At 37.7% G+C, this 24,252-nt stretch overlaps 1 protein-coding gene across 32 annotated transcripts in view; it reads left to right on the top strand.

Annotated features, from left to right (window-relative positions):
- The window catches only part of PSAT1 (phospholipid sterol acyl transferase 1), a 123,296-nt gene that overhangs the window by 66,969 nt on the left and 32,075 nt on the right, over positions 1-24,252 (top strand). For 28 of the 32 annotated variants that reach the window (XM_088959270.1, XM_088959294.1, XM_088959370.1 and 25 more), the window contains exons 6-9: positions 1,201-1,414; positions 1,521-1,701; positions 5,330-5,429; positions 15,015-15,109. In XM_088959270.1, coding sequence (XP_088815396.1) covers positions 1,201-1,414; positions 1,521-1,701; positions 5,330-5,429; positions 15,015-15,109 — 590 coding nt within the window. The remainder of the gene's footprint in view (positions 1-1,200; positions 1,415-1,520; positions 1,702-5,329; positions 5,430-15,014; positions 15,110-24,252) is intronic. The other 4 variants (XM_088959387.1, XM_088959379.1, XM_088959300.1 and 1 more) reach the window with 1 other exon arrangement.

The following is a 24,252-nucleotide window of genomic DNA, read 5'->3' as shown; positions in this document are numbered from 1 at the left end:
CTGTAACCAGAAGATCTTGCTATGTTGATATTTAGTTTGTTAAGCTTGTATATTGGTAGCCTAAATACAGCAAATTACAACCATGAAAACTGTTACCAATAAATGTATGTGTTGAATTGATACCCAAGGATGGTTGTCTTTGGAGGGTTAGCTCTCAGACTTGAGCCCATGTTTTCACATTTGTGATCCTGAGATTTTACCACTAAACCAAGCAGTGGTTCCTATGATTGGGAAAGAAGACTTATAAACCTATGCATGTTGGCCGTGTGCACCTGAATCAACTAGCCAGGGATAATAAAATTAATTCATGTAAACGGATTTTTTTGAGCAAATGGTAAGGTATTTCATTGAAATTATAAATCAAAACATGCACAGGAGATAACATGTACAGTGAGCCACCATACAAGGTGCAGCAGCAAAACAACAACTAGCTGACCCTATACCAACTCCTTTAACACAACACTTTTACGAAAGGAAAATATTCATGGTGTGGAATATCCTTAAAAAGCTCTTATGCACTGATAGCTAGGAATGAATAAGCCACACCTTGCTTCTTGGAGTTTCCAGATCAAGTTTCTGTCTTCAAAAATCCTTTGCTTTCTTTTCCTCCAAATGAACCATGACACATGTTGGATCACCTTCCAAAAGGCATTCAATTGTGGGAAAGTGACACCCACTAGATCTATGACAGTATACCAGAGTAGTCCCAATATTTAATTAAGCATTATTGAAGTGGATGCCCATAAGGTAGAAAATAGAAATATCACTTTTCTTAACTATTTAACATTCTGCAAGGACATGAAGCTAATTTTGACCATGCAACAAATAATGCCTTCAAACTTCCAGATCTGTGAACTGTTTGTCGGGATGGGCTTAGTCAATTTTGAGGCCCATTTGGCAAAGAGACATTATGCTTGAAATGGCTTGTCAAAAACTTCTGGTCTTTTTAGTTAGTTATTCTTTGTCAATGACTGGAAAGACTTGAAAGTAAGAGTGTAAAGACTGTTATATGTACAAATAAGGGTGCAGGGTAGGCCATTGGAGATTGAATGCATCTTTTGGAAACCTTTATAATTGATTTCTGAAGTTGGGATCAGCCTAGTCACCTTATTTAACTTTATTGGTCATGTATCCTTGTCCATACTCTATTTGGATATAGTCTGTATTTAACATCTATTATTTGCTTGTGCAAGATATCAGGGAACAGCAAGATTGATGTTCAATTCATTTGGTTCCTCGCTATGGATGATGCCATTCTCAAAGTATTGTACATCAAACCACATACATTGGAAACATTTCTTTGAGGGAAGAAAGAAGAGGCATCAAATCTGTCACTGTGATGAAATGGAGTTTAAGTTAAATTACTCTGGATGGCCAACAAATATTATAAATATTGAAATTCCTTCACCACAAGGTGCAGATTTAAATCCTTATGCATCATAAATCATTATTTTTCCTTTTTCTTTGTTAAGGATCCAATTCAGCTTAATAAGTCTGAGGAAATTGTCCTGCATTTTCAGGCATTAAAGCCTATCCTTCAATTTCAGATATATCACAACCCCAGGTTGATCTGTCTAGCATGGAATGTAGACTCCCTACTCCATTGTCCTTCTCTGCTAGAGAAATATCAGATGGAACCTTTTTCAAAGCAATAGAGGATTATGATCCAGATAGCAAAAGGCTGTTGTACCAATTAGAAGAGTGAGTAACATACTGCCTATTTCCTATTGCTCATGAAAATTTCTCGATTTGAAATGTTGAAATTCAAGGTCAGATTAGCACCTCTTAGTGATTAACGTAAAAAAGTTGTATTTCTTGTGAATATCGATGCATGTGAAGACTTCAGCCAGTTGATTCTCTCACTTGTCAACAGTTTTCTATGGTGATTCAAAAGGCACACCTAGGTGCTCAGGCGAGGTGCATAGGAGGTTTATGTAAAGACCAAAACATATATAAGGGAGGTTCATAGGATTGTTAAGAAACCCAAGGAGGTTTCTATAATTTTCCCTATTTTTAAATGAAATTTATGTTGATTTTAAATTAATTATACTATATTTAAGATTAATAAATTTTTATTAATTTTTCTTTTTTATTAATCATTATGATATTGAATTTTTATTTTTCAATGGAATTTAAGTTCGCTAGTAAAAATTAATTATAAAACTAATAATTGTTAGATAATTTTGTATTAGTTTTATATTAATTTTAAATGGATATTAGTTTTTAATTTATCTTATTACATTTTATTAATTTTTTTTTGGAAAATTCCACTTTAGTACCCTGAACTTTGGCGGTAGTGTCAAGTTAGTAACCGGACTTTCAAACATGTCATTGCAGTACCCAAACTTTCAAAAAGTGCCAAGTTGGTCCCTGCCATTACTTGACCATTAGTTATCTGATTATTAGCTTGCTTTCAGAATGAGAGTTATTGAGATTTGTTTCTGGCGCTACATTACCCTTTGATGCCCAAGTACCCAAGGGTGTTCTTGTTCAGGAGAAGATGGAAGGATCAGAGGTGAAGGCTTTGTTCTTGGTATTGGGAATGAATTGTTCCGCTTGCACTTGTTCTGTCGAGAAAGCCATCAAATGACTTCCTGGTATCTGAGATGATAGGTTAAGGGCATTTTTGTCCTTTTACATGATACTTAATGTTTGTTAACGGTTTTGGACCAACATGACACTTTTTGAAAGTTTGGGTACTGTAGTGCATGTTTGAAAGTTTGGGTACTAACTTGACACTACCCCGAAAGTTCAGGGTACTAAAGTGGATTTTCCCTTGTTTTTATTATATTATATTAATAAAAATATTTTTATCAATAACAATAATAATTAATAATTATTATTTTTATTTTAAATGGAATATAAATGGATTTTAATTTTTGTGATGTTTTATTCAATGTTCTCAACTTGTGGTTGACTTGGATAGTTAAACCATTTGAACGATCACTTGACACTATTTCTTCACTTGACTCTATTTCTAATTTTGGGTTTCCTAGAACCTACTATTTTGTAAAAACTGTTGATTTGGTTAAAACCTATTCAACCTAGACAATTGAACCATTGACCCTTTGATCTAGTCATTAGATCATGGGTTACAATATACAATGTACTGAAAACTTCTAAAGGACTTAACTTTGTGCTCAATTGTCTAATTGGGGTGATCTTCTTTTTCTTTCTTTTTTTTTTAATTTTAGGTTACATTTTACAATCTTTGTAACCCCACTATACAAAACAAAGCTCATTTTGTGGTCTCAAATTTCAATTTCCATCTCTTTTATTTATAAAAATTAAAAACTAAAATAAAAAGTACAAATTGAACATAAAATAATATATACACACAAAATGTAATTATATTATATCATATTATGCATATATAGATGGATGATGTATCATGGTTTGATTTGTCCAACCCGAACAATTGGACTGCTGACCCATGACCTAGAGGCAAAAACTATTCAGCCTCCAAGTTGATTTTTAAAACACTGGTTTTATTTGTTGAGTGAATTAAAAATAGTTATTTTGAAATATAAATTGTTTAATTAATTAACTTAAAAATTAATTATCTTTTAAATTGAAGTCGATTGTTTAGCCTAATAATTTATCATTGAATACCTCCATTTCAATATAATTATTATTTTTGATAATCATAATTTAATATAAATATATATAAAGTATATAAAATTATATTTAAATTGAAATGAATATAGATATAAATAAAGTTAATGAATTTTATGTAATTTAATGGAATAATGAAGAGGAGAAAGAATTAATGGCATGAGTTATTGAAGGAGAGAGTTAATGGTGTAGTTAATGAGATGGAATAATTAAAGGAGTTAATGAGAAAGAGGAATGTGCCAGCTTGGCACACATTACATTTTAATGGTGTAGTTATTGAAGGAGATTGTTCAATTTTAAATTGAGAAAAATTAAAAAAACCAGAAAAAGATAAATGATTCTCAAAAACAATCATAAAAAAGACCAGTGATTCTCAAAAATAACCAAAAATCAGGAATGTGCCAGCTTGGCACACATTACATTTTAATATATAGATATAGATTTTATTAGGATGACGAATGAACAACATTATAGGGGTTCTTGAAGCTCTAGTTGCCTCGAGGGGTTTGGTATAAAGGCAGCTCGTAGAATCAGGAATGCAAGATGTTTTACATCACATTAGCCATTATAAGTAATGCAATTGAGGAGAAAAAGAAATTGTGGGTTTTACATGCTTGAAAATGTTTTACATATTTATTTTTAAAATTTATTTGAATTCACTTTACATGTTATGTATTGTATTTTAGTTTTAGATAATAGTTTTTTAAAACATTTATTTTAAATTTTGAGTTTATAATTTTTATTAATATTATGTTTAATATACTTTTAACTTTTTTAATTTTTGAATTCTTGGCATTTTTTGTATTTTTTGCACCTTGCTTCGAAAAGGCGCATGCCTCGCCTTGCATCTTGTGCCTCGGATGCAAATTACCCCTTGCACTTTTAAAACATTGAATTTCCATAGGTGCTGTTAGTTACCAGTAGCAGGTTACAGCTAGCCACAATTTCTTATCATAGTCATTGTCCATGCCTTATCCCAACTATATGGGGTCAGCTACATGATACATATTTGTTTGCTAGATAAGATTCTTTCCTTGCCCTTGAGCTTGTCCTCTGCATGAATGTTGCATAGATCAGTAGCCATGTGAAAGTTTATCCTAAGAAGGATTGGTTTCCCCCATGTCTTCACTAATCAGGAAGCAGATTTCATTACCCTCTTATTAATTTGTCATGAGGGATAACTTTTGGATCATCCTCCATCATCCTTTGTTCTTCACCATCTGCAATTTTGAAGGATTCTTCCTATGCAGTCAGGAAGATCAAGTAATCATTGGTATCTTTTTCACAGCAAAAAAATAACTCCTTTGCAGCAAAGGTCTTCTTGTAGGTACTGCTGCATAATATATAAATAATTTTTTGATTACAGTATCAATTAAATATGACAGAATCTCAACCCAAGCCCACCCAAGTTGCACTCCTACTTTGTTGTATTCATCCATCTGGATATCTCTATAAGTAGCAGTTTTCCATATATTTGTTAGTGCATCCATGTTCTTATGTGTGCACCCTACAACTTCTGTTGTGATGGAAATGAACTCAGGGTAATGAGTATGAGTTATGCTGTCCTTAACTAGCATTTCTTATAACATGCATCTGAGTATTTATTCCCTCTGTTGTCTGCTCTAGAACATTTTAAGTACTACGTACTGAAAATTTGTATTTTAGAAGTACAATTTTCTGACAGGCTTATATAGATATTGTTGTATCTTTCCAGGTTGTATCATAATGATCCAGTTTTGAATCCACTCACACCTTGGGATAGGCCTCCCCTAAAGAACATCTTTTGTATATATGGAGTAGATTCAAAAACTGAGGTATGGTTTCTTATTTGAGTAACACTAAACACATTATTTCTACTCATTCAATGATCTATCATATATTACATCCCTAAGTGTAAATATTCATGGCATGTGTCAATATTCACATAATCTTAAGGAGACTCCACATAAGTTTCTTAAACCCTTAAGTGTAAATAAGTTTCCTATAATATACATCATTTCTTAATTGCAATCAAATACCTGATTAGTGATTAAGAAACTTGTGCTAATGTTGTTCATGTGTTATTAATATGAGACAATTTTTTAAAGATAATTTAAATTATAAAACCATTTTTTTAGGGATTAAGAATTTAAAGCCCTGACATGGACTTGTTTGGGCTTGCCCAAAGAGGCTTGGTACAATGGCAGCTCATAGAGTTAGGAATGAAAGATGTTTAACATCACATTAACTATTTGAAATACTGCAATTGGGAAAGACATAAAGAAATTTAAAGTTAGACATGCTGGATTATATTTTATATGTGATGTTTGTAATTATTTTTGTATTTTCACTTTGGATATGTTTTATATGTTATGTTTATGCATTTTAATTTGATCTAGTAGACTTTTTAAAATATTTGGTTTAAGATTAAAATTTCAGTTTTTAATTAATACTATTAATATCTTTCTTGATTTATTTTGAATTTTTACATTTTTTTTTATTTTAAAAAATCTTGCACCCTGCTTCAAAAAGGTTTACACCTCACCTTGCGTCTTGTGCTTTTAAAATACTAGGGGATGATAGCTCTAAGTTCTTTAATGCATTAGAAAATAGAAGGAAAAAGAACTCTATCTCCAAGTTAGTTTTTAATGAAGAGGAAATAACTCAACAAAGTGAGATTACAAGAGGACCATTCTAAATCTTTGTGTGGTTCTAAGTCTGGCAAAAGCACAAGTTGAAGAATTGGATGGGCCATCTTTGTATAGGAATAAGACCTTGTAGTGGAATTGGAGAAGCCGTTTGAGTTGGATGGAATAAAGAAAGTTGTGTTCTCTATGGATGGAGCCATGGTTCAAATTATCTATGCGCATGATGCTAAAAGTTTTAGTAGTAATAGATGGTACTAATTGTTGGACAGTTTTGGTATGCCCTTAGCTTCAATTAGTTTTGATGTACTTTTGATATTTAATGTAAATAAATGAAGTACATATTTGATTCATGTTGTGTGGTATACTTCTGTGTAAGACCCTAAAACTGGACACTTAATGAGGCTTGTGTTGGTTTTGAATGTTCACAACCGTTGGATAAGTCTGGGGAGATTTATCCTACCAAGGCTGACACTGGTGTGCTGCCAACTGTTAGGGTGACTTGTCTCAGCCGCCAGGGTAAGACCCAAGGCACATGCAGTGTAGGATTAATTGAACCCTTGAACTAGACCAGATTTTCAGTATTGCCCTGGACCTTGGAGATAGATGGACAAAACTGGAAAGTTACACCTGACCCCTAGACCCGATTATGGTACTACACTAGGTGTCGGATTGGTCTGTCTTTGATATGCCAATCAGTGAGATCCTTAGCGGGGGTCAAAACCTGGATATGTTGGGACAGTCTGAGAATTCATCTGAGTGGGTGATCATAGTGACGGGATCAACCCCTTTGTCGGACAAAGGTAATGATCGGGAATGCACTTTCTGATGGAAACCAAACTGCCGGCAGTTGATTTCAATTGTTGGAATTTTGTTTTGCAAAATTTATATATATGATATATATTTAAGTACCGTTTCAAAACGTTTGCAAATGGTTTTAATTCCCAGGATCCATGTAAGTAGAAAGTGCAGCATTGTTCCTTGCAGCCGAGGGAGAGGTCCTCTCTTGTTGGGCAGTGCTTGGTCATTATGGGCTGAGAGGTTAGGTGTAAGGCCATTTGGGATAATACCTGATGGGCTAATCTTGCACCTGCCCACAGTCCCTGGGTTTTTATAAGTTGGCTTAGCCCAGGGACCACTTAGTGCAAGTGTTGGGCCCATAGGGTCCATATGATGGGCTCAGGGGTTCACTGGGCTTTCTAGTGAATTCTGCTAGGCCTTGTAATGAAGGCTGGGCCGAACCCATGTGGATGGTGTGTAGATCAATGCTTGGGTCCCATGCCATACAAAGAAGCTCAACTAGGCAGCAAATTGGAAACTAATTGAGCACATAACCTTAATGGGCCAAAAGCCCATTTCGAACTGGGTTAATATGATCACCCACTTATGGGGCGGATCTGAGAGTAGGGTTAGCTGATAGGATGGGGTTTTGACCCTATCCACTCTTAGAGACCAGATTCAAATATGATTTGAATCTGGTAACCTCCTGATAAGATCAGGAGTAGTCTAACCTAATCTACAGATAGGATTAAGATTATCCCCATCCAAATACAGATTTGGATTGGGATAACTTCTAACAAGAAAGGAGGAAACCCTATCAAGAATTATTAGAATTCGAACCTAGGGTTTTTAGAGGTATTCTTCTGAAAGACAGAGATAGGATCTCATTCTCTAAGCTGAAAACTGCTTCTACGCCAATTCAGCATTAGGGAACTCCTCCATCCGCCACCACCTGCTGCATAGTTCGATCTTCAATGAGAAGGGAATCAAGAAATCAGTTCTTGATATCAGTTTTCCAAAAGAAACTGATCAAGTTCGGTGCTCATTGTTTCCAGAGGATTCTTCTAAAGAATTCAATGTGTAGGACGCACTTTGCCGGTTCCGTTCCACAGTTGCTGTGTCATTTTTAGCAGGAGCGGATCTTGGTGTCTTCTCTGGGCGTCAACACCAACTTTGGGAGATTATTTCTCTGGATCAGGTATGATTCCTCCCTTGTCTTTTGGTTCAGATCTGGTTCGGTTATGGTTCAAGTAGGATCCTTGAATATTATATTCTAAATTTAGGGAATATGATTCCCAGTTGGAAGAAAGTTAGGAAATTTTTTGAAATTCGCCCACCCATTCCACAACCTTTTTGGCGTCCATACGATGGATCCTACCATTCTTTCACTAATTAGCCCAAGAGTTAATGCCACTTTTATAGTCCTTATTCTTAAAAAAGCCTATAAGTTGTGTTCTTTCCTTCTTACTATGTATTTCAGGACCAGGTTTTAGGGAAGAAGATTGGACTTGCTAAGGAAAGGGATGGACTCTACTACCTTGAAGCAACCAGCAAACCATCTCACACTATTATGCATGTCACACACGAGTCATTCTTATCTACCTCCAATAAAGATTTAATTTGGCGTCATCACTTCCGTTTCAGTCATCCTTCATTTCCTGTTTTAAAAACAATGCTTCCTTCCTTGTTTAAGGAATTGATGTTGAAACCTTTCATTGTGATGTTTGTGAACTTGCTAAGCACAAAAGGGTTTCTTTCCCAATCAGCAATAAAAGATCTTCAACTCCTTTTTATTTGATTCATTCGGATATATGGGGCCTTTCTCAAATTCCCAACATTACTGGTTCTAGATGGTTTGTCACCTTTATTGACGACTGCACTAGGGTCACATGGATCTTTCTTCTAAGTCTAAATCTGATGTGGGTACCATTCTTCCCAACTTTCATAACATGGTCCAAACTCAGTTTGGTGTGAGAATTAAAAGGTTTCGATCTGATAATGCTACAAATTATTTTAATCAAAATTTGTCCGCATTTTTTCAGAAAGAAGGCATTGTGCATGAATCCTCCTGTGTTAACACTCCCCAACAGAATGGGATAGCTGAGAGGAAAAATGGCCATCTTTTGCAAACCACCCGAGCCTTTCTCTTTCAAAACCGGGTGCCAAAACAATATTGGGGGGAGGCTGTCCTTACTGCTACATACACTATAAATAGATTACCATCTAAAGTTCTTGACAACCGAAGCCCAATACAAGTCCTTTCTAAATTCTACCCTGATATTCGAACCTAAAATAATCTCATACCAAGAATTTTTGGCTGCACTGCCTTTGTTCATGTCCATAATACGGGAAAATTGGATCCACGAGCAATCATGTGTGTCTTCTTGGGATATTCCCCAACTCAGAAAGGTTATAATTGTTCTCATCCAGCCACCAAAAATTTCTACACCTTCATCGATGTCACATTTGAGGAGGGACAATCCTTTTTCACTCAACCTTATCTTCAGGGGGAGCCCTCATTACTGGAAGATAAGGCCTTGGATCTACTCTCCTTAGATGTATTACCCTCCTCACAGTCATCCAACTATCGAGAATCACATCCCTCTGAGTCACAATCCTCTGAGCCCTACATTCCTGAGTCTCAACAAGAGTCAAACAACCCGACCATTGAACCAAATTCAGACACTGTTAACCCCACCAATGATGTGCATGATGAGGTGAGGTATATGCAGGTTTACTTTAGGAGAAGAAATCCAGATCCTCAACTTGTGCAAGTCCAAGATTCAACTCCTAATCCTAGAACTGAGGGATATGCAGAACCTAAACCTGCACCTTCACAGTTTGAGTATGACCTACCTATTGCCCTGAGAAAAGGAACCAGAGAATGTACCAAATGCCCATTGTACCCTTTAGCCAAATCTGTGTCGTTCCAAAGATTCTCTAAATCCCATAAAAGTTTTCTAGCTAGCCTTAACACCATTCCAATTCCTAATACTCTAGCCGAGGCACTTTCTAATAAGGAGTGGAGAAAAGCCATGAGAGTGGAAATGGAGGCACTAGAAAAGAACAACACATTGGAAGTTGTGGATCTACCAAGAAACAAGAAGACTGTAGGTTGTAAATGGGTGTTCACAATTAAGTACAAATCTGATGGGTTGTTAGAAAGGTATAAAGCATGACTGGTAGCCAAGGGATATACACAGACTTATGGGGTAGGTTATCAGGAAACTTTTGCCCCAGTAGCTAAAATGAATATAGTAAGGGTGTTGCTGTCTTTGGCTGCTAACTATAATTGGGATTTGCAACAGTTTGATGTAAAGAATGCATTTCTCCATGGTGATCTAGAAGAGGAGATATACATGGACATTCCACTGGGTTTTGGAGAAGGCATTAAGGGGAACAACGTTTGTAAAGAAAGCACTATACAGCCTCAAACAATCTCCGAGAGCATGGTTTGAAAGGTTTACAAAGGTGATGCTTAGTACGGGTTACAAGCAAAGTCAAGGTGACCACACATTGTTTATCAAACACACAGCCTCAAGGGGAGTTATTGCACTATTAGTCTATGTGGACGATATAATCGTTACTGGGAATGATAAAAAGGAGAAGGAAGCATTGAAAAACTGCCTTTCCAGAGAATTTGAGATAAAAGACTTGGGGAGACTAAAGTATTTTCTCAGAATTGAAGTAGCACATTCTAAACAAGGCATCTTTATCTCTCAACAAATGTATGTTGATTTTTTGAGAGAAATAGGAAATATGGCATGTAAACCTGCTTCCACGCCTATAGATCTCAATCATAAACTTGGAGACGCCAGCGAGAATGCAAGTGTAGACAAGGAGATGTTCCAAAGACTGGTTGGAAAACTCATTTATCTTGCACATACACAACCAGATATTGCATACGATGTAAGTGTAATAAGTCAGTTTATGCATAATCCTAAAGAAGTTCATCTGCAGGCTGCTCATCGAATTCTGCACTATTTGAAAGCCAATCCAGGAAAAGGAATTTTATTTAGAAGAAATGGGGGACTGGCTCTTGAAGCATATATAGATGTCGATTATGCAGGATCTCCAGTAGATAGATGGTCCACTTCCAGTTACTGTCCCTTCTTGGGAGGAAACTTAGTCACTTGGAGGAGTAAGAAGCAAAATGTAGTGGCTTGGTCAAGTGCAGAGGCAGAATTTAGGGCTATGGCACAAGGAGTGTGTGAATTATTCTGGTTGAAGATAATTTTAGAAGACCTGAAGATTCCACGAGAAGAGCCTATGAAACTATATTGTGATAACAAGTCAGCCATCAATATTGCTCATAATCCTGTTCAACATGTTAGGACGAAGCACATCGAAATTGACTGGCACTTTATAAAAGAGAAACTGGACAACAAGTTGATTTGCATTCCCTATGTGTCTACGAAAGGACAACTGGCCGATGTACTTACTAAAGGGCTCAATAGTACAGACTTTCGAAAAATTATAGCCAAGCTGGGAATGGAGGATCTCTATTCACCAGCTTGAGGGGGAGTGTTGGAAAATGTGGGGTTACTGGTGCAGATCTATATTTGGTAGTTGTGTAAAAATAGAATTGTATATATTCCTAGGATTGTGGAAGGATTGATTTAGAAGGTTTTTCTTTCTATTTCTTTCTTTCTATTCTTGTACTTTCTATTTTCTTTTCTTTCTATTTTTTTGCTTTCTATTTTCTTTTCTTTCTATTTTTTCTTCTTTGTATTTATTGCAGCAGCTTATTGTATAAATATGCCGATTGTCAATAGAATGAAATACATCAGTATTCTACCATTCCAAAACACACACTTATGTATGTTTCCTAAACTAATGAACCTAAAATTATGGAGAATCAAGCAGAGAGTCAATCTTCTACTTTCCAACACTCCCCCTCAAGCTGGTGACTATGCATCTTTCATTCCCAGCTTGGAGATAAGTCCTTGGAATGCCACACTACAAAGCCCTTTTGTCAGCACATCTGCCAGTTGACCATTCGTTGAGACGTATGCAATGCAAATTAATCTGCTATCCAGCTTTTCCTTTATGAAATGCTTATCTATCTCAATGTGCTTTGTCCTGTCATGTTGGACGGGATTGTGAGCAATGTTAATAGCTGACTTGTTGTCACAGAATAATCTCATTGGACCTTCCCATCTGATCTTTAGGTCTTCCAAAATTATCTTGAGCCATAGTAATTCACATACTCCTTGAGCCATTGCCCTGAATTCTGCCTCCGCACTTGATCTAGCTACCATGTTCTGTTTCTTACTCCTCCATGTCACAAGATTTCCTCCAAGGAACGTACAGTAACCTATAGTGGACCGCCTATCCACGGGAGAGCCTGCATAATCTGCATCGGTGTATGCCTCTAGGGCTAATCCAGTTTTTCTTTTAAACAAGATTCCTTTGCCAGGATTAGCCTTTAGGTAATGTAGTATCCTATAGACCACCTGTAGGTGAACCTCTTCCTGGTTGTGCATAAACTGGCTAACCACGCTCACAGCATATGCTATGTCTGGCCTTGTGTGGGCAAGATATATTTCCTACTAATCTTTGGTACATTTCCCTATTCACGACTGGATCTTCATTTGCTTCTCCCAATTTGTGATTTGGCTCAATCGGTGTGGAGGATGGTTTGCATGCTAACTTTCTTGTCTCTCTTAAAAGATCTGTTACATATTTCTGTTGTGAGATAAAGATGCCTTCTCTAGAATGAGCTACTTCAATCCCTAGAAAATACTTCAATCTCCCAAGTTCTTTTATTTCGAATTCTCTGACTAGGCATCTTCTCAAGGCTTCTTTCTCCTTTTCATCATTTCCTATCACAATTATGTCATCGACATATACCAAAAGAGCCGTGACTCCCCCTACATCTGAATTCTTTATAAAGAGTGTATGATCTCCCTGACTTTGTTTGTATCCGATGGCAAGCATAACTTTAGAAAATCTTCCAAACCACGCCCTAGGTGATTGCTTGAGACCATATAGTGCTTTCTTCAACCTGCAAACTTTATTTCCTTTTAGATTTCCTTTGAACCTCAGAGGAATATCCATGTATATCTCCTCTAAATCACCGTGAAGAAAAGCATTCTTTACATCAAATTGCTCCAAGTACCAGTCGAAGTTAGTTGCTAGTGACAACAAAATTCTTACCGTATTCATCTTAGCCACTGGAGCGAATGTCTCCTGATAGTAAACAGCATAGGTTTGTGTATATCCCCTTGCCACGAGATTTGCCTTGTATCTTTCTAGAGAGCCATCTGATTTGTACTTTACTGTGAAAACCCACTTGCAGCCCTCGGGTTTGTTTCCTGGTGGTAGGTCAACAATTTCCCATGTTTGATTCTTATCTAGAGCCTGCATCTCTTCTCTCATAGCATCTTTTCATTTCTCATCAGATAATGCCTCAGATAAAGTATTAGGAATATGAATGGTGTTTAGACTAACTAGGAAACTCCTATGTGATGGTGAGAATTTTTTAAAGGACTCCCCCTGAAGATAAGGTTGAGTGAAATATGGTGTTTTTTCCTCAAAAGTGACATCAATAGAGAAAGAATTTTTTGGTAGGTGGGTGGTAACAATTATACCCCTTTTGGGTGGATGAATAACCCACAAAAATACACATGACAGCTCTTGGATCTAACTTCCCTCTATAATGGCTATGGACATGGACAAAAGTAGTGCATCCAAATATTCTTGGGGTGAGATTATTTGTTGTACGTAGATTGGGATAAAATTGAGAAAGTGTTTCCATTGGTGTTTTAAATCCCAGCACCCTCAAAGGTAATCGATTTTTAATGTATGCGGCTGTAAGCACAGCTTCCATCCAATAGGTTTTTGGAACATGCTGGTGGAAAAGTAAGGCTCGGGTTGCAGCTAGTAGATGACCATTCTTCCTTTCTGCTACTCCGTTTTGTTGTGGAGTATTAATGCAGGAGGATTCATGGATAATCCCTTCTTTTTGAAAATATGGGGATAAAGTTTGGTTGAAATAATCCTGTGCATTATCCGGTCTAAATCTTTTGGTTCTGACCCCAAACTGATTTTGAATCATGCTGTGGAAATTTGGGAGTACACTACTTACATCTGATTTAGATTTAAGAAGAAAGATCCAAGAGACCCTAGTGCAATCATCAATAAAAGAGACGAACCTTCGTGAGCCAGACACATTTAGAACTGTGGAGGGTCCCCATATATCACTATGGATCAAAAAGAATGGGACTGATCTTCTCTTGTTGCTGATTGGAAAGGGCACACACTTGTGTTTTGCAAATTCACACACATCACAATGATAATATTCAACACTCAATCCTTCAAACAAGGAGGGAAACATAGTTTTCAGAATTCCAAAAGATGGATATCCTAGTCTAAAGTGATGAAGCCAAATGGTTGGGCCTCCAAGTTGATTGAATTTGTTTTTCCTGTAAACCATTTGCTTTTCACAGATGATCTAATTTTATTACTAGAAGCTGATTTGGAAAATATCAACACCTTAAAAAGGAATAATGAAATGCTTTGAGATGGTGTCGGACCTCCAAGTTAATTTTTCCAAAAGTAGTATTGTGGGAATAAACACAAGTGAGAGCCTGATGATTAGCCTTAAAGAAGCTTTAGGATGCAAAGTGGAAAAGTTCCCTATCTCTTATTTGGGAATGCCTCTTGGAGGAAATTTAAGAGCTCTACATTTCTTGGACCCAGTGGTAGAGAAGTGGTTGTGGTTGATTTTTCCTCATTCAACCAGATGTAAACTGTTCCTGTGAGATAATTATTTACTCTCTTCAGTAATTATTTTCATAGCATTTTTATCATGTAAACATAAATTTGCAAATGCATTATGGAATTTCATCCAAAAAACTGATAATAACTTCCACAGTTCCACCTCAGAAATGTAACTATTTTACAACTAGAGGAATTTTGTGTCTATTCTACATTTACTTAGATATGCTATTTGAGTGAATGATCATGTGACATTGGGAATTGGATAAACAGGTTGGCTACTACTTTGCACCAAGTGGAAAACCGTATCCTGATAACTGGATCATGACTGATGTTATTTATGAGATTGAAGGAACTCTGATCTCAAGGCAAGCATTATCAAACTAAATAAGTATCCACAATAGTAGTTACCAAATATGTTTTGGCATTTTTATTTTGTTACCATTAATTTTCATGTTTGCCTTTTCTTGATCAAGGAATACATTTATTTTCTTTAATTTCAGGTGAAAAGAGAAGTTGGTTCAGGTCTTTCTTTAAGTTAATGATGAATGAAATACCATTATCTAGCTCTGGTTCAAAATTCTGTTTCTTGCTGATCTTTTTTTTTTCTCGTGTTTTTTTTTTCTTTTTTACCACTATCCATTATCTAAATCCTAATATACATTTGCAACTTGGTGTCAAAGCAAGGTTCAATCAGAGAGGAATTGTTGGACTCATAGATGTCTTGGTTGTTAAACCTTGTGCTATGTTAGATACTAATAATTTAAGGAGAAACGTATTCATGTTGGGCTAATGAACCTGAATTCTTTTACTGAGACCACAGTAAAAATATACATTGCAAACAATCAATTATTCCCTTTAGTTAGTATGCCAATAAATGGCATCTTAAATTCCCTAAAAAGAAGGCAAGAAATAACTTGAGGAGTGTTGAGAATGCTTAGACAGGGGTATTTTGAGCCCTTTCCTCTTCTCTTGTACTCTCTCTGTATTTGGGTGCCCAAGTAGGGGCTTCCTTGTAATTTACTCTTTTCCAAAATATAAAGAACTTTTGAGGGTGTGAATAGTAACTAACACACACCTCTCGACACATCTCTCTTTTTCTTCTCTGCTCTTCTTTTCTCTCTTCTAAACCCTAGATTTATAACTCTTGTTCACCAACTTGGTATCAGAGCCAGGTTAAAGGCACTTAGGAGTACCTCTCCTGCTAATCCTCTCCCATGAGGTGAACTGCTGATGCCAGACCGTCGCTGGATGACATCAGCAGTCCTTACAGGTGTTGGTGGCAATCAATGAATCTTACAAGGTTTGATTCGCCTTGATTTTAGAGGATTTTTGGTATGACTCTTGTCCCTGTTCAAAGCTTCTATGATCTTTAGTGGTTTTTTTTTTTTCATGGAGAAAATTGTAGAAATTCCTGATATGATGTTGAGCCTTGTACATCATGTTTAATGACTTCTTTTGCTGTAAAACCTAGACCATTCAGGTTGTTTTACACTTTGGGAATGACAAGAAGTGGTCCTGTAATTTTCTAAGCCCTGTATAATTTTGGGATATTTTATTCTCCCTCTATTTTTCTGCCAATCTAGTTTTTTTGGCCTCTCTGTGTCTCTTAACCGTGTGGTGACCTTGGTTCTTGGATCTAGATGTAAATCAGTCCTCAATATTAGGTGTAAATTTGAAGATTAGAAGAAAAAGGAAGAAGAGAAGTAAGAGCAACAACACAAGAGAAGAAGATGGCGAAAAGAGAAGGAAGAAGAAGAAGAATCGAATTGTCTTCACTTTCTCCTCTAATCCTTTTTTTTTTTATTAAGAATTAAAGTTAGAGTAATGACAAGTATGCCCTTAAGTGGGCGGCCAGCTAGGTAGTAACATAAAGAGATTAAACAAAAAGAAATAACAGGCCCATTAAGAGAGGCCCATTAAGAGAGGCCCATTAGCCAACAATAAAAGAAAAGATATTACAAGAGAAGATACTAGAACCCATTCAGCCCAGTCTCTTTACACTCCCCCTCAAGCTAAGCATATATGTCAATCATGCCTAGCTTGCTTATATAGTGTGTCATTTTCCCTCTTGGAACTCCCTTGGTCAAGATATCAACCAATTGCTCGTCTGATGTGATGAATGACAAACAAACTTCTCCTAAGGAAACTCTTTCCCTTATAAAATGTCTATCAACCTCAATGTGCTTAGTTCTGTCATGTTGAACAGGATTATGTGCAATGTTGATAGCTGCTTGGTTGTCACAGTAGAGCATCATTGGCTTCTCATAGTCAACCCCCAATTCTTCTACAAGGGATCGTAGCCATAGTAGTTCTGACACACCATGTGCCATTGCCCTGTATTCTTCTTCAGTTGAGGATGTAGCAACTATTGACTGTTTCTTACTCCTCCATGGCACAATGTTCCCAGCGACCAGAGCACAATAACCTGAGGTGGATCTCCTATCATCAATACATCCTGCCCAATCAGCATTAGTGAAAGCTTCCAGCTTCATGTGTCCATGTTTAGCAAACAGAATACCTTTCTCTAGAGTACCTTTCAAGTAACACAAAACCCTTTCTATAGCAGCTAAATGAGTATCTCTGGGAGAATGCATAAATTGACTAATAACACTTACTGCATAGGAAATATCTGGCCGAGTCATGCAAAGATATAACAACTTCCCAAGCAGTCTCTGAAACACCCCCTTATCAGATAAAAGCTCACCATCTGTAGTAGAATGCTTATGATTAGGATCAATAGGAGTGGAGATTGGTTTAGCTCCAAGTTTACCAGTCTCAGCAAGGAGGTCAAGGACATATTTACGTTGAGAAATGAAGATGCCATCCTTAGATCTAGCAACTTCAATGCCCAAAAAATACCGAAGATCTCCCAAATCCTTGATTTCAAATTCAGAGTTGAGAAACCTTTTTAGTTTACTGACCTCTTGAGTGTCATTACCCGTGACCACAATATCATCAACATAAACTATCAAGGTCACTAGAGAGACATTTCTCTTCAAGAACATGGTATGATCAGATTGAGTTTATGTGTAGCCAAAGGAGACAAGAGCAGCCCTAAACTTCTCAAACCAAGCCTGAGGAGACTGTTTGAGACCATAAATAGATTTCTGCAGTTTACACACCTTGGCTTGCATTTGCTTCCCATACACCCCTGGAGGCAAAGACATATAGGCCTCTTCATGCAGGTTTCCATTCAAGAAGGCATTTTTAACATCAAACTGGTGTAGGGGCCAGTCAAAAGTAGCGGCTAGAGATATCAAAACCTTGACTGAGGTCATCTTAGCGACAGGAGCAAATGTCTCAAGATAGTCAATGCCATACATTTGAGTGTAGCCCTTAGCAACCAGCCTAGCCTTAAACCTCTCAATAGAGCCATCAAAGTGATATTTAATGGTAAACACCCATTTACAACCCACTAGTTCCTTTCCTTTAGGCAAGTCAACAATATCCCAAGTATGGTTCTTATGCAAAGCATCCAGTTCAGCCATCATAGCATCCCTCCATTCAGGTTGAGATAAGGCTTCCGGTACGGACCTAGGTATCACATGGGAAGAGACATATGCAAGAAAAGAGTAGTAGGAATGAGAGAAAAGGCTACAAGACAGGTGTTTGGAGATATGATGGGCTGTACACTTCCGCTTACCCTTGCGGAGAGCAATAGGAAGGTCAAGGTCTGGGAAAGCTATAGATGGGTCAGAAGAAGGCTGACCTGTTACCTCAGTAATGATGGAAGAAGCAAGAGGCTCTTCTGTAGGAGTGGAAACAATCTATCCATGTCTGAATCTCTGCCTTTGGTACCACCTTTGGAGAACAGGAGGAGGAGGAATTATAGGAGAATGAGGTGGAGGAGGAGGAATAGAAATAGGGAGCTAAGGAGACTTCAATGGGGAATGTCAAATCGAAAAACAACAAGGCCTAGGGCGGTCAAGGGAAAATCAGCGAGAAGAGCTCAATGAAATTATTAAGTTGGAATGTTAGAGGGTTGGGAGGCCAACTAAAAAGAAGTCTGGTAAAGGAAACTCTAAGAAGAGAAAAACCAGATATAGTCATCCTTCAAGAAACAAAAAAAGAAGTGGATAGGAAGTTTCTAAGAGCAATTTGGGGAATTCGTGGCAAGAAATGGGTTTTTCTTCTTGCTTTAGGTGCCTTAGGGGGAATTATCCTAGCTTGGAGTTAAGAGGAGGTTTCGGGTACTGAAATAGATAGAGGAGAGTACTCAATCTTTGTCCTTTTCACCAATAAGTCTGATGGTTTTAGTTGGATATTAATTGGAGTATATGGACCTAATGCACCTTCAGACAGGCAAAGTTTTTGGGAAGAATTGGATGCTCTTCATGAGTTTGACGAAATCCCTTGGGTTCTAGGAGGTGATTTTAACATAACAAGGTTTCCTCAAGAAAATTCCAACAGAAGAACAACAACTAGGAGCATGAGAGAATTCTCTAGTTTTATCTCGAGGCACAATGGCCCATAGGCTGTTATTCTTTCTTATTGTTTATGTTCATTTCTATAATGGGCCTTATTCTAGGTCCATCATCTTCTATGTTATGTTGTTGTAATTTCTTGCCCAACCAAGGGCCCCCCTTTGTAATTATTCAAAACTAACTTAATGAAATAGTGTTAGGGTGTTAGAGGGAGAGTGAAGTTCGAACCTTTCATACTCTAACCCTCTTTGCTGCCATCTCCCTCTTCATCTTCTACTCAATAGAAGCAATCTTCTCTGGAGTTATTGATTCCTTTTGATTTCTACATCTATCCTTAACAGTCCCACACTCTCAAGGACTGTTTTTCTTCTTGGTATCAGAGCAAGCCTGAACTTGGCTTGGCTCTCATGTGGGTGTAATCTAGCCGGCTGCATGAGGGTGTTCTAGGGCTGGAAGCTTCAGCTTGTTCGCCTGATTCTTGGAGGTCATTGGAGGGTGCCCAAGACTCTAATCTCTTGGAGAGTGGTTCGGTGACCAGGAAGAATCAGAGAAAAGGACTGTTTGGTTCCTGATTTGGAGCTCAAATCAAAGATTGAAGAGATTGTAAGTTGCACTCAGTTATTCCTGAGTTATATTTCTGTTTTGGGGACTGTTGAAGTGTTCGAAGTTCCCTTGAAACTGTACAGCTGTTCGGCTGTGGTTAATTTGGTTTAACCCAGAGATTTCTGGGTTGGTTTTCTTCCTTTTTTGGACTGTTAAGCTGTTGAAATCTCTTTGGATTCAGTGGTGCGAGTTCTTGCTTCTGTTTGGTTGTTTTTTGGACCTGTACGGACTGCTCCTGAGGTGTTTCTCACTTGTTGATAGTGGGGTCTTCTCTGCTGCCCACACAGTGTTTGTAAAAAGGCCCCTTAATCACTACAGACTGTTTTTTGCTCTTTCTAGGGCACTTGTTGGTGAGTACCTAGAATCCCTGATTAGAAAAGGTACTTCAATTGGGTGCACAGTGCTTGGAGGTCTATTGATTACTTCTTGAAGGCTGAACCAAGCCATTTAGTGTCTCGTGTAGACAACAACATGCTGCTGCCAGGCTTGGTTCTCACAGCTTCCGGGTGTGGTTTGGCCTTGTGTATTGTTATGTTTGAAGCTGATTTAACACAGTCCTAGCTCATCCTCATTCAATACACTAGTAGAAGTTGACTGAAACCCTATTTGAAGTGTTTACATGATGGACTACTCAGAGATTGAGAGTAAGAATGTTGCTGAATTTGGACAAGTTCAGGGAACTCCAGTTGATTCTTTATTGACTGTGACCACAGTTAAGCTGGATGGAACCAACTATCTGGCATGGTCACAATCGGTAAAGATTTATATATGTAGTAGAGGAAAGTGGGGGGTTTATCTTCGGGAGTAAGAAGGCTCCCCCAGAGGATGATCCATCCTATGAGAAGTGGATGCAAGAGAATTACACTGTTATTGGGTGGTTTGTGAACTCAATGCAGCCACAGATTAGCCAACACTATCTATGGATGAATTCAGCAAAGGAAATCTGGGACAGTGTTGTAGAAACCTATTCCCAGAAACTAAATGTGGCTAGAACCTATAAATTGAGAAGTGATGTGAAAAAATTAAGGCAAGGGGAGAATCCCTTGCTGTATACTTCTCAACCCTGAAGTCCTTGTGGCAAGAAATTGATCTAATAGAAGCTGTAACTTGAATTGATCTAATAGAAGCTGTAACTTGGGACACCACCAATGATGCAGGGACCTACAGGAAACTAGTTGAAAGAAACAGGGTGTTTGAGTTCTTAACCGGACTAAATCCAGAATATGACATTACAAAACAGAATATTTTATCCAAGGAAGTGTCTCATTGTCACAAGCGTATGTTTTGGTGAGCAGTGAAGAAAGCAGAAGGATGGTCTAGGTTCAAGGGGTTGGTATTAGTGATTACTTTGCGAATATGGGGGTTAAACCCAAAGGAGTTGTGGGGGCTCCTAGTGGCTTTGGAAAGAAAGAGGTTGTATGTGAATACTGCAAGAAGCCAAAGCACACCAAATGAAGGGATGAGATATCCATCGTATGGATGATTGAATCTTGCGGAATAGAATGGGCGAATTTCAAACATTTCTCTCCATCCTATTAGGAATCGTATTCCTTATTTTAGAAAAATCATATTTTTCAAGGATCAATCTTGAACCATGAACTGAACCAGATCTGAACAAAAGCAGTAGGAGTGGGATATACCTGATACAGAGAAATAATATCTCCCAACGAAGGTGTTCACGCCCTGGATTGAATCCAAAAGCAATGTTGGTTTCTCCATGGGAATCCAGTGCAGGTATATTTTCTTGTTTCTTAAGTTTCAACAGTTACAAGATTTGTTCTGGTGGCAATCAAAATCTGGGAAAACCTTTGGTAGGGGTATTGTCCTTTAAAAGAATTTTTCATCCTTTTCTCTATCTCCTTTTTTTAAGGGTAAAGTCATCCCTTATTTATTCTTCCATTCTTCCTTAGGGTTAGGTTGGAATTTAGGTCGTGAAACTTTTATTGCATTGGATTTGGTAAAAACACTTTAGCAAAGGTTTGTGTTGACCCTTCTAAATCAGATGAAGGGATTTGGACCCCCTCTCTTGCCTCCCCCCTCTTTCTAGTTAAGGAAATTTGAAGTGGACCAATACCACCCAAAGCAAGAGCTTTCCATTGGGAAGTGAACCACCTGAAAATTATTTGTCCTATATGTAATACAAATGGAGAGAGCACCTACTATCTACTACTATCTTGATCTTATGTTACTGTAAGTTGGGAATGGTTTTTTGCTCTCTTTGGATGTAGGTGGATTCCTCTACCAGAAGTTGACCCTTTTTCACTGTAACTTCTTCAATCCATCAAGGAGGAGACAGGAAATTTTATGGAGGTGCACTAGGGCAGTAGTTCTGTGGTGCATTCGGGGAGAAAGTAATGGAAGTCTATTTAGAGATAAGACCCAAGGTAGGAGCATAATCATAGGAAATATCATGATGAAAGTGGTCCATTGGGCAAAATCTGTGGAGCTCTTCAACTCCTTTTTTAGTTGATGACATTATTAGAGGATGGCAATGGGTGGCTTACTCTTCCTCATAAGAATTGGTGTCATTATACCTTAGGAACCTCCACCAGCAAGCTAAATTAAACTCAACTTCGATGGAATAGGGGGCATCTTTAGAAATCATAATGGGAACATTTTAGCAGCCTTACAAGCATTGAGGTTGGCAAGGAGTCTATGCTATACGATTTTGATAATTGAGAGAGACTTGAAGGTGGTGGGAAGGATTCCATGGTAGTATGGAAACATAATGGGGGAAATAAAGGGTTGTTGAATGGTCCCCTTCCTGCAGCAGTACTCAAACTTTGATGGATGCTGCCTTGAAAATCTAGGTGATTTTGGTGTTGGTAGAGCTGTTAGAGATTATTGTGGCAATATAATTCCAAGGTATTTGATTCTGGTTGGTTAGGAATAAATAGCTCTCCAGATACTATCCTTTCTCTCACAAAGTGTATCAATCTCTATATGTTTAGTCCTATCATGCTGGAGAGGGTTATCAGCAATGCTTAATGCAGCTTGCTTATCACAATATAGCTCCAAAGGACCGAACATAGTGATTCCCAATTCCTTTAGGATTATCCTGATCCAAAGAAGTCCAACAACTCTATGCGCCATGGCCCACTATCAACTTCAGCACTTGACCGAGCCATCGCAATTTGTTTCTTGCTTCTCCAAGTTCAAGATTTACACCCACAAATGTGCAATATCTAGTTGTAAGCCTCGTATCTCCAGCTGATCCAGCCCAATCAGCATCAGTATAGGCTTTTACATTAAGTTTATCATGCTTCTTAAACAACAATCCTTTTACTGGACGTCTTCAAATACCTCAATATTTTCTCCACTACTTTCATGTGTGAAACTCAAGGTTGGCCAACAACATGGACAACATAAGCAATATCAGGTCTATGAGAGATAGATAGTGAAATTTACCCACAAGTTGTTGGTATCTTTCCTTATCTGAGTAAAGATTCTCATCCTTTTTTTGTAATCCATTGTTTTGCTCTATAGGGGTCTCAATAGGCCTACTCATTGATTTCCCTGTCTCCTTTAGTAGATCCAAGGCATACTTTGACAAATATAAATTCCTTCCCTAGATTTAGCCATCTCTATTCCTAGGAAGTACCTTAGAGGTCCCAAGCCCTTTATCTTAAACTCTGAGGCCAAGAACTTCTTAAGCCCTTTGGTCTCCTCTAAATCATTTTGTGTCACTACCATGTCATCAACATATACAATCAATGCTAATAATTTCTCTCCACTTCTTCTAGGAGATTGCTTAAATCCATACAAAGCCATCTTCAACCTGCAAACCTTCCCACTCATATTATAACTCGGTGGAAGATCCATATAAGCTTCCTCTTGAAGGTCTCCATTCCAAAGTGCATTCTTGACATCCAACCGGTGCAATTTCCAACTATAATTAGATGCTAGAGAAAGCAACACCCGTATGGTGTTAAACTTGGTAACTGGAGCAAAGGTCTTTGTATAGTCTTTGCCCTCCTTCTACATGAATCCTTCTGCCACCACCCATGCTTTATATTTCTCTATTGATCCATAGCTTTATGTTTCATAGTGTACACCCATTTACATCCAATTTTGCTCTTTCCAACTGGTAGATCCACCAATTCCCAAGTACTAGCCTTTAGTAATGCTTTAATTTCTTCATCCTTTGCTTTCCTCCATTTAGGATTAACAACCATCTCAGAGTAGCTAGGAGTGGAAATAGAAGACAAGGTAGAAACAAAGGAATAATATGTTGGAGAGACATGGGAGTAAGAAACAAACTTATTTATAGGGTGAAGAGTACAAAACCGAGTGGGTTTCCGCAAAGCAGTAGGAAGATTCAAATAAGAGTTAGAAGAAACATGGATAGTAGCTTGGTCAGCTTTAGAGACATCTAGCCGGTTGTAGTCATCAACTGATGGGCCTCTTTTCCTTTTCCTCAAATGCACACTCATCTCCTTCTCAACAGTCTTGTCATCTTTAGGAGCAATCTCATCATTTTA

This window comes from Nelumbo lutea, chromosome 1, assembly GCF_056320005.1.
Source record: "Nelumbo lutea isolate HS-2025 chromosome 1, American lotus-T2T, whole genome shotgun sequence".
Classification (NCBI taxonomy): Eukaryota; Viridiplantae; Streptophyta; class Magnoliopsida; order Proteales; family Nelumbonaceae; genus Nelumbo; species Nelumbo lutea.
This window is presented reverse-complemented; position numbering and strand designations above follow the sequence as displayed.